Consider the following 12,003-nt stretch of genomic DNA (forward strand, 5'->3'; position numbering starts at 1 on the left):
CGCCACAAGGATACCCTGTTTGACTGGACAAGAGCTGCCTGTAGCACCGTGTCAAAAGGCTGTCCAACTACATCGCAGGCCGATGACTGAGGTAAGGAAGCTTCTACTCGTTTCGATTGGTCTGCCGTTCTGTCGTTATGCTTGAATTTTTTCCATTTTCAAGGATCGTATCGCGTTTTTGTTTGATGTTCCTTGAATGAATGCCATAAAAGTAATGAACCACTTCGTAATATTCCTCAAGGACTGCAAGGACTTTGCATCAATCGTATACGATCGTCTAGCTATCATCAATTATTATTTTATTTCATCAGAAAAAGTATTTTTATCCCTGTGATAATTATGTGAACTCCACGACACTCTTCCTCTACTACTAGGCTCTAGTATGATGTCAAATACAATGGGATCCACAAACGCAGTGTCAGTGTACGGTAGTAGTAGGAGGAGGATTTCTTGTATGCCGATGACAAGAAAAAGCTTCTCAAGCTAATACATGTACTCGTATTCCATGAAGTAACCGTTTTGATGTCACAAACATGACATTGTGTCAGTGAAACTGCCTCATGTCAACAAATCATTGCATTTCCATCTTGGGGAAGACTGACTGACGGCAACGCTGTACAGATTTGTTCAAATCATCTCATTAATTTTCAATTTAGTTGCAGTGAAGTGAAACACTGTGTACACTACATGTATGGTGGTGTGTCTGTGCGTCTTGAGTGTGCACAAACGATCTTATTCCTCGTATTACTAATAGATTATTGTCCCCACCGTCACCTGTTCACAGGTCTTTGAGTGGATGGATTTTCATTGAGCATCACATTCGTTGAGAACTTGGTAGTTGTGTGCTCCCACGCATCATTACGGTAATAAGCGTATCCTTGTGCTATCTATTTGTTGCAGGTGTGCTGATCTTCAGAAGCTTGCGGAACTGAGTGCTGCTGAACATTTGCATGGCCATGAGCAATCGTGAAACTTGCTATTGCACTCTCAGGATGTGCTAGTATTATGCTGACTACTGCACTATGTTATTCTCTTACACTGCTACATGTATGTAAACGTGCGTTCATCCGCCCACGTATGCATTCGTTTCGTATAATTATTTGTTATCCATTAACTGGTTTTGAGGGAAAGAGACAAACGGGAAAAGTCTGAAGAAAAAATTGACTGTCACCACCAGGACTCGAACCAGGGACCCTCGCTTGTAGCCAGCGATGCTCTAACCACTGAGCTATGGTGTAGTCGTCATCCAAGCAGAGACCGTTTAACGTTTTCTTCAGACTTCGTAACTCACACTTCCTGTGAATCCACACAGGCGGGTGGGACGCAGCCCTCACTTTACCCACACACTTCACGTACAAACTAGCACGCGGGGAGCCCCAAGTCATAAAATATTAACTGGTTTTGAGGGAAAGAGACAAACGGGAAAAGTCTGAAGAAAATTGACTGTCACCACGAGAACTCGAACCAGGGACCCTCGCTTGTAGCCAGCAATGCTCTAACCACTGAGCTATGGTGTAGTCGTCATCCAAGCAGAGACCGTTCAACGTTTTCTTCAGACTTCGTAACTCACACTTCCTGTGAATCCACACAGGCGGATGGGACGCAGCCCTCACTGTACCCACACACATCCCTCTTGACCTTACGTGTAAATGGGTGGACGTTTGCATGGCTGTTGGAGTTGCGTGTGTATTGAGTCTCTACTCTTTTCTTGGTGTTTTCTTGGCGTTGTATAAGTTTGTGTGTGTGTGTGCGCGCGCACAAGAATTTGAAAACAAATAATTAACCCTTGTCTCTACATTATTCTCTTTCGATTCTTGTTTTTTTCTAGGTATTTTCTTGGCGTTGTGTGTGTGCGCATGTGTGTGTGTGTGCATGTGTGTGTGTGCGTGCACAATAATTTGGCAACACTACATGATTGAGATATTGTAATTGCAGCGTCTGCGAAGAGACCACTTGATTTGAGGATGGTGTTTGTAGGGTTTTTCATGTAATGAAGTGGATGCAGTGGCGCCTCAATACTTATTTTTTTATCTTGAGAAGTGAATGATGTAAAGGATTAAAGGGAGAGGCCGTTTTCTGGTTAATATTCACTGCTTACAGCAGATCCTATGTCTAATTTGGAACTCTGGATAGGGGATGCCTATATGGCTGGACTTTATACAGGGAGTGTGGTCCACATAAAGACTCCTTATAGTTGATTTCAAAGTTTGGACTCCATACAGTTGATTTTGGACCAATGGACTCTATATAGGGTGAAGCCAATTGGCTGGACTCTATACAGGGAGTGATGTCCATCTAAACTTTGAGCTCACAGTTGATTCCAAGTTTGGACTCTGTACAGTGGATTTTGGACCAATGGACTCTATATAGGGGTTGGACATCATATAGGGGCTGGACGCTCTACTGAGTCCAACATATACACACACAAAAAGGCACATAAACTCCCCCACATAAACCCACAAACGTACACAAACACACACACACACACACATTATGCCATGGACATCCTCCTAGAACAATAGCCTAACCTGGATACGGTGATTGTATATATCCACAACCAGCAATCTGCCGTCGGACGAGATAATACCCTGTGGTCCGTTGAACTGTCCTGGTCCACTTCCTTTAGTACCAAACTTGTTCAACTGCCTTCCTCCTTTCGTAAACACCTACATGTAGATCATGCAAATAGGCACAATCACACACCCAGACACACACCATACCCATACCCATTTATACCCAGACACACGCATGCTCTCTCACGTGTGCACACACACAGACACACGTACACACAGACACACACGTACACACAGACACACACACACACATATACACACACATATATACTTGTACTTGTTGCTCACTGCCAAAACTGGTCACGTGGGTCTCCCCGGGAGAGGGAGAGAGACTCAAAAGGAATCTTGGAAAGATGATTCAACTGGCTATTGAACCGCCCAACGACCGACACCCTCTGAAATCCCCAAAACTCTGGGTGGACTTGAAAATGATCCCACTTATGGGCTCACCACACCTCAGTAAGTGGGTGAGGACAAGGTGCAGAAAAAGGATTGACGGCATCAGGGTATCCGTCCTGGGATCCAACTGCAGTTACCCCTGCCCCCAGTGAAGGTAATACTTGCTACTAATGTGGGTGGCTAAGTCAGAGTGGATCTGATATAAGCGTCCCTAGCACCATTGATTACACAAGAGTTAATCTAGCCAGAAGCAGTCCATGGTTAACAGGTATGTATACTTCAAATAGAAAGTATACGGACCCTGAAACCAACAAAGGTGGCAGATACAACAATACACCTTTAAGCAGCCGAGCCTGTTGGCAACAGACCCAACACAATCAGGCATAAGTGTACCCACCAACCGAACTAGCTGGCACATACACAGATACACAAACACTTGCCTTTTGACCTTTTGACCATTTTTTATCCCACACAAACATCACACCGCATACTCCGGCATGCACTGGTTGTTACCACGCAGCAGAATGAAAGAAAAGTCAGGAAGAGTCTGAGAAAAAGAAGAAAGACATGTGGGACCATAATCTTCGTGAATCGAACCCACCACCTCTCGATTGGAAATCGACTGCACTTAGAACTGCACTATATGAGACACACACGCATGCACACACATACACTACTACTATTGACAGCTGCCAGAAATGGCCACGCCGCTCCCCAAAGGGAGGTACTGTCAGAGAGGTTAGGGGAGAGGTAGGCAGTGCTTTAAATGGCGCTCCAGGTCCTGTCGCCTCCGAAATTGGCGTTGATTGCAGACTGGGCAATGATGTTCAAAGTGCTGGCGATCAGTCACTGTAGGGCGATTCGGGCGGGGTCCACAGCGATGGCGCTTGAGGCCAGCAGTAGACTTAAAAGTAGGCTGGTAGGCTGTACATACTGGGACCTCGGCAACAAGATGAGCATCACTAGGCGGTCAGTCGTCACAATTGTCACTCTCTTGGCACTTATGCACTGCGAGCCCACCCCTCACACATACACACACACACACACACGCACACACATATACACACACACACATGCACACACACACAAGCACAAATACACATACATGCCAGTGGCGTAGGAAGTCGGGGGGGGGGGGCGCCAGGTTACCCAAACTTTTATTTTATTTTTTTAGGGCCGAAACTCAGTGAACATGTTTACACGTGCAAGTGAGAAGCATGCAGATCAATCAGTACGAGTCATGCAATCAGCTCGATCGTAGTCAGAGCTGACCCTGCAGTGGGTTCTGTTGTCATGTACAGTGCTGCTCAGGGAAATCCAACCTCATGAATAAAGTAGCGCAGTGTTCGAGTGCACAGACCAGTATGTGTAGTGCTAGGGCGGCGTAGTACCCAGCAACGCTATTTTATTCATGAGGTTGGATTTATTTGGCCAGCACTGTACAGTGTACTTGACAGGCGCTAGGCTCAGAAAGTCTAGACTGGATGAGATCTAGAATACTTCAAGTAGAAGCAAGTGCCACCGGCATGAAGCATGATCGCTAGATCCTCGCTTGGTCGTCTTTGAATCGTAGCTGCTAATTTAAAAGGGTTGTTTTCCGTGGGCGGTTCGAAAAGGGAAAGGCGGCAGTACTTTGCTTCAGTCAGAGTCAGTTCTTCTCATTGCTATATCACAGCTTTCTGGATAAAACCACTCTCCAGAAGAAGTTTTTGAGACTTACTTCAAGACTTACTGTTACTTATCGGAGAGAAAGGTATGACTGATCAGTGGTCATACATTTCAACATGTTCATGGAGAAACTGAGCCCGAGGCTTGCACCTATCATTCAATGACCTCTAGACGATTAACTTTTACCAGGGTCACATTAGTCATCTACACTATCGTGGAAAATTCGTTATGAACGGAACATGCTACTCCTAGTCGCAGGGTGATGAGTCCAGGGTTCTTGTTTGTAATAGCTGAAAATCGGGGGGGGGGGTTCTTAAACGCAAAATTATTCCACTGTCCTTACCAGTAAGTTTTGCTCTATGGTTGCCTCTAATTAACCATTACGGATACATTTCACCTTCAGATAAATTTCTCCTTGGACATTGACCAGGCTGTCAGTCAGAGCTACTTATCCAGTGGTCGCTGCATGCAATCTCTTGTATTCAACATACATGCACAGGACTTTCATTCTTCTTGTCCAGATTCGAGTACTACTACTAGGTTTTCACATGTCCAGTGATGGAGAGTGAAATACTTGAACAATTACAACTTTCCGTAGAAGGATTACCGCCACGGTACAACCACACCAGTATATGAGCAGGTCAGTGCCTAGAAGTCCCCCTTCCCCCCCCCCCCCCTCCGAAACTAAAACATCTTCCTACGCCACTGCATGCACACACATGTATACACTTCTCGCACTTGTTCACTTCTGAAAACTTGGGTTTCCTCGAGGGAGGGCAGAGAATTTCAAAAGGAATCTTGGAAAGGTGATTCAATTGGCTTGTGAACCGCCCAACACCTGAAACCCTCTAAAATGTCCAAACTCCGCGTGGATTTGAAAATAATCTCACTTTTGGGCTCATCCCACCTTTATAAGTGGGTAGGAAGAAGGTTCAGAAAGCAGATTGGCAGCGCCAGGGCATCGTCCTGGAATTTAACTTTTTTATTACGGGAAACCACGAACCTCGAGAACAGAATACTGCATGATAGAGGTGGTTACAGATGCAACTGTGAGCATTTGTAGAGGCTTCAGCTGCCTCTTACTTCAATTAATACATGTATGTGTTCTCAGACCACTGGTATTAAGACACACCCAACTTGGCAAGCACACCAGAATTTTTATGCATAGCAGTTATCTGGCACATATGGACACAAAGAAGGGATGAAAACGGGAAAGGAGGGAGAAAAGTGGCATTGTTCCTAATCCTTTATAAAAGGAGTCACGCCAAAATTACTTGATATTGAAATACATCAGGAAAGATTGAAAGGCTGAAGAATGTCGAGGTGATGACTCAGCGTGGCTGTGAGAAGGAACGGACTCGATACTACACTAAATTAATGGCAAGTGGCAGAATCGGTACACTACTATGTTGTCTTCGGAGACTGGTTGATGAACATTTCTGAGCCAAAGAAATCGGGTGACGTCTCGATCAGGCATCGTCAGCCCAACTTGCAAAATGCCTTCTCTACATCACTGGTTATGCCTATCGGTTTCAGATGAAATCTGACCAGAATTCCACACAGATCTGGTAGCGAGCTTTGCCCACTTTCGAGGCAATCATTCAGGCTGTGGTTGTTGGGTTTCGTCTTGGCTGACGCATCATAAACAACTCGAATCTTCGTTCTCGTGTTGTCAGGCTTCACTACGCAGTGGTGTGGAATGTTGTGTTTCAAGGCGTCAGCGTTCTCCTTCATGTTGACTGTCTCGGTGATGCCACTGTTGAGTTGTCGTTGTATGGTGTCGTTGTATTTGTCGAGGATTTCTGGGGTCTTGGACAGACGCAACACAAGTGTTGTGACACGACAAGTTCTCAAGAGTGAAAGGCCTTCTCGCTTGTGACATTGTGTTCGTTCCAATGTAGTTGTATCCCGACTCCGCCGTACCGCTGATGTTTACGACATAGTATACGCTACCTGCGCTATGTGCGGTTTGCTGTGTGCGCTGTAGTTGTATGTTGTATGTGTATGCTTTTCTCATATACCCTGTCATTTTCATGCTATATAACTACCTGGTGGTTTTAGTGTTAGTTATTCATTCATTGCTCATTGTTATTAGTCGATGGAAGTGAAATATACTGTTGAGAATAAATAGTTGTCCTCGTGCCGTGTGGTCGTTCGTTCCTGACACTTTAGAGAACAAGAGGGTTCACAACATTTGGCGACCACGCCAGGATACGAAGCGAGCATGGCACAGGAACTATGGATCATTGAAGCCAGCATTATCGCTAGCGGAATTCGGTATGGATTTGAAGGCGATAGGTTGAGAGAATACGTGGAGAAGAGGCTCCAACAGAGGGAGAAATTTGAAGAGCGCAGTGCTAGACGCCAAGAGGGTGCGCTCCGCACAGAGTTTGACGAAAAGCTCAAGAAGATGAACGAGCGCATCACCAGCAGTCAATCTGAGGGAGCAAAGCGAGATTTGCTTGCCTTACGCGAAAGGACGCCGGACAAGGCGTGGAAAACTTTGCTTACAGACAAGCAGCGGTCAGAGGAGTATTCGAAGCCAGTGGGAGGATCAGATTCAAGGCCCACCGGGTCGGTGCAGTGCATGGCGACATCGGTCGGAGACGCTCAGAAGCAGCTGGAGTCTCGGCCGAAGGACGTAGAAGTGCAAGACGTAGAAGCGCAAGACGTAGAAGCGCAAGACGTAGAAGTGCAAGACGTAAAAGAGCAAGACGTAGAGGCGCAAGACGTAGAGGCGCAAGACGTAGAGGCACAAGACGTAGAGGCGCAAGACGAAGAGGCGCAAGACGAAGAGGTGCAAGACGTAGAAGCGAAAGACGTAGAAGCACAAGGCGTAGAAGCTAAGGAAATGAGAAGGGCGATACTGGTTAGCACGGAAGAAGTTAGCACGGAAAAAGTGAGCAGCGAGACTGTGTGGAACATGGAGATTAGATGTATGTTATCCGGTCCAGCGTCCGCCCCACGACGCATTGGCCCAGTGACCGTGTCATGTGTGACAGCCAAGATCTGCAAGCTTATCGGTTGTGTGTTGTCTGGTCCTTCGTCCGCCCCATGTCGAAGTGGATCGGCGACAGTGTCGTGTGCGACAGCCCACAGCGGCAAGCTTCGCGAATTCGAGTTGGCCGAAGTGGTGGGCATTAGTAATATTCCACTATGGCCACCACCGCAGCAGCAGATGACGCATAGTAAGCCCCAAATAGTTTGACTTGTGAGTTGTTGTACGGCGGTGAGAAGCCCTTTGGTGGGGAGAATGTTGTGAAACGACAAGTTCTCGAGAGTGAAAGGCCTTCTCGCTTGTGACATTGTGTTCGTTCTAATGTAGTTGTATCCCGACTCCGCCGTACCGCTGATGTTTACGACGTAGTATACGCTACATGCGCTATGTGTGGTTTGCTGAGTGCGCTGTAGTTGTATGTTGTATTTGTATGCCTTTCTCATATACCCTGTCATTTTCATGCTATATAACTACCTGGTCGTTTTATCGTTAGTTATTCATTCATTCATTGTTCAATGTTATTAGTCGATGGAAGTGAAATATACTGTTGAGAATAAATAGTTGTCCTCGTGCCGTGTGAGGTCGTTCGTTCCTGACACTTTAGAGAACCAGAGGGTTCACAAGAACAAGCGAGCGGAGCCGGCCAGTTGCCAGCTCGCAATTCTCTAGTAGAGATGTGTCAGTCGCACTATCTTTCCACGGCCATTCAACGCTATATCGCCAGTTGACAAACTTCACTGTCTCATCGAACGACTGCAACACTGCGTCTTCAGGCTGCAGAGTGCTGGTGATGCTGGTAATACCGATTTCTTCAAGGGACCAGAACATCTTCAAGTCGAAGTAGTCATGCTTGTATACGTCCGCTGCAGTCAGCATCATGGTGTCGACTTGGGGTAGATCTGCGTGGTAACCCGACCTGTCGGAACGAATCCAAACTTGGTGTCCAGAAGAACTAGGCCATCCGAGAATCGGACATGGTCGTTTCCAATGATATCGTAGAAGTCGTCACTAACAATGAGCATGTCTATTGTCACGACTTCTGGGCGATCAGCAATGGGTTCTGCTAAGACTATTCGCTGCAGGCTGGGGTGTTTCCTCATACCGATTGGCAGGCGCCTCATCGTAGAACTGATGTTCGGGGTGATGTTTGCTGTAATGGGGACGCTACCGCCATCGATGGTCTTCACTTGGATTTGGATCCGTTTCAAGACCTTGGTCTCCCTCTTCATTGAACCAAACGTAGCGATCGACAGGGCATCTTCACCATTGACGTCGGCATTCAAGGTGTTCTGCGTCCCCTCGCTGATAAAGGACCGTGTAGAGTCGGTGTCGAAAAACAGTCGCACTCGGCAAGACTGCTTACTGTCGTTATCTGTGAGGTCAGCTAAAGCCATCTGCATAAGCACCGCCGATTGGTCTGTGTCACTCACTGTGTGAATATCCATTGGCTCAGGCTGTCAAATTTGCAATCAGCAAGTGTTGCTGTTTCGGACCGTGTGTTTGCAGATCTTGATTGAAATGGTTTCGCATCTCCATTCAGTGCGTTTGTGCTTTTGCCTCCAAATTTCTCCGGGCACAAGGATCTGTGGTGAGTGTCGCGTTGACAGTGATAGCATGGTCGAGGATTGTGGCAATTTCGTGATTGTACACTGAAGACTTTCTACCGCTACACCTAAGCACAACACCAACACTCTCACCGGCTGTAACCGGTCAGGACTAAATTATAGGAGAAGAGAGCGATTTCAAGCATTACAGAGGATAATGAAGGATAAAACACGAGAAGGCTGCAGTGGGAGACGGTGCGAGGGTGAAGCAGTGAGAGATAGCACAGGAGAGGGGAGCAAACTGTCACACTATTCCCCTCCAAAGGGTTCGAGGAATCTGCAATGTTAATTCAATAAACGAATTGATCTAATCAAAAATAAATAAAAAATTATCGAAACTAAATTGATAACACAAGGAACCCAAGGGGTTTAATTAATCCAATGATGCCATGGGATTCAATACCACGTCATACAAGAACACAAGCAGCAACAGCAACGGATATGAAGGCAATCTAATGCTTGTGCAGCCATGCCTGCAGCGTGCGGCATAAGCATAAGAATAAGCAGCTTCAAATGATTCGTACAATATCATGAGCTTGCCATGAACGCCTGTTTATACAGCTTAAGAGGAATGGGATCCTGTCCAGCCTCGTTCCGAAGAAACCTCTCCGGCTCCCAGGTAGCGTCGGTGTAACCCTTCCACCTCACCAAGAACTGCATTTTCCCTCTTGGGGACGGGTGCGACAGGATCTCTTCAACAATAATTATAGCGATCAAAACCTTCCAGGTCAGGGACCGGCGGGGGCGCCGTCTCGATTCGGCCCGGGATCTGGTTCGTATGATACTGCTTCAGGGCAGTTACGTTGAACACAGGATGAACGTTCACTGTGCGTGGCAATTGAAGACGGAAAGCATTTGGTGCAACTTGCTGGGTAATCGTGAACGGACCGTACCACTTGAGGCGCAGTTTGTGTGACTGGCGGTCCCTGGCTTCCGCGGTCAGCAAGAAGTCACGCTGAACAAGGACCTCATTTCCCACCTTGAAGTCGTCCCGTGATCGACCACGGTCAGCGTATAGAGCTTGACATGCCTGGGCTGCAGTCAAGTTATCCCGGGCTACCTCAACTGCTTCAAGTCTCGTCTGTAGCCACGGTGAACCCTCTGGTCCGGGTGCAGATTATAGGGAGGCAGGGTTGAGAAGCTGTGACGGCGTTAAGGGATGCTGCCTGTGATTCAAGAAGAAGGGAGTTTCATCCGTTCTAACTTGGCTTGAATCGTTGATCACAAACTCACATAGGGGTAAGAGCTGGTCCAAGTTGTCTTGACGGAGGTTCACAAATGAACGGAGGGCGTCCTCCACAATCCTGTCCATCCGCTCGACTTGGCTCGACCGTACCATGTGTAGCGTTCGTGTAAGGTGTCCTCCGCGGAGGTGCTCAAACGCTTAATAATGGGCGAGAGGTCGGCATCACGTGAATGCCTGTCAGCAATAGCCTGCGCCAGCTCAGGACATCCAAGGCGAACTCGAGTGCATACATTTGACAGTCATCATAGTCGGGTCTTCAGGACAGAGGGTCGGCTACATTTTGTCTTGCCGGGCTGGTGATGAACGGTAAAGTCGTAGTCCGCGAGGAACTCCACCCAACGAGCCTCACGCCGTGTAATACTGGGTTTTTGTCAGTAAATAGATGACACCCATGTTATCCGTATATAGGTCAAAATGCTTGAACAGATACAGAGGCCAAGTCTGGAGTGCATAGATGACCGCTACTGACGCTGTGTAGTTCTTTTCAGCTGGGTGGAGTTTGCGGCTGGCATATGCCACCGGGTACCATGTCTCATTGGCCTTGTCGTCGCTGGTTCGCTGTAGAAGGACGCCTGCAACTGCAAAATCACTGGCATCTGTGTCCACACGGAAAGGCAGGTCAATATTCGCCAGTTGAAGAACTGGAGCTTGGAGCAGAGCGGACTTCAGCTGCTCGAAAGCACCCTGTCGTGCTTCATTCCACTCGAAACGTGCATTTCTGCCTGTTATTTCTTCTAAGGGACGGCATATAGCGGAATAGTGGTCGATGAAATGTCAGAAGTAGTTCGCGAAGCCCAGGAACTTCCGAACATCGCTCACGGACCGGGGAACTGGCCAGTCCACCACCACCTTGAGTTTCTCAGGATCAGGAGCGATTGAGGAACCACTGACACGGTGACCCAGGAATAGCAGTTCCGTGGCGCCAAATTCGCATTTTGACGGTTTGCAGTAGAGCTGGTTCTCCTTGAGGGCCTCCAGCACAATTTGAACATTTTTCAAGTGTTCTTCCCAGGTTCTACTGAAAATCAGGATGTCGTCCAAGAATACGACTACGAACTTCCGCAGGTATGGTATCAGGATGTGGTTCATCATAGTCTGAAAGGTGGCTGGCGCGTTGGTCAAGCCAAATCACATGACACGAAATTGGAAATGGCCGAATGGTGTGTTTATCGCGGTTTTGGCCACATCCGAGTCCTGGGTGTGCACCTGGTTGTAGCCAGAATGCAGGTCGAGTTTAAAGAAGTGGCTACAGCCCTGGACTGCATCAAATAAGCCATCTGCGTTTGGCATGCACACGCTGTTCTTGATGGTGATCTTGTTTAGTTAACGCCAATCGCAGACCATTCGAAGGCAGCCATCAGATTTCTTTGCAAAGAATACGGGTGCACCAAACGGGGACTTGCTAGGTTCAATGAAGCCTCTCTCCAGCAGTGTGGTGAGCTGCTTCTGGAGTACATGTAGCTCTGGTTTGGGCAACCGGTACGGAGGTCGTGATGGTGGAGTAGCACCTGCTTG

At 47.4% G+C, this 12,003-nt stretch overlaps 1 protein-coding gene across 3 annotated transcripts in view; it reads right to left on the reverse strand.

The window, feature by feature from the left end:
• The window catches only part of LOC135821161 (tripartite motif-containing protein 2-like), a 274,795-nt gene that overhangs the window by 35,116 nt on the left and 227,676 nt on the right, over positions 1 to 12,003 (reverse strand). For all 3 annotated transcript variants that reach the window (XM_065334230.1, XM_065334229.1, XM_065334228.1), the window contains one exon: positions 2,529 to 2,666. In XM_065334230.1, the coding sequence (XP_065190302.1) occupies positions 2,529 to 2,666 (138 nt within the window). The remainder of the gene's footprint in view (positions 1 to 2,528; positions 2,667 to 12,003) is intronic.

Source organism: Sycon ciliatum, chromosome 7 (genome assembly GCF_964019385.1).
Source record: "Sycon ciliatum chromosome 7, ocSycCili1.1, whole genome shotgun sequence".
Taxonomy (NCBI): domain Eukaryota; kingdom Metazoa; phylum Porifera; class Calcarea; order Leucosolenida; family Sycettidae; genus Sycon; species Sycon ciliatum.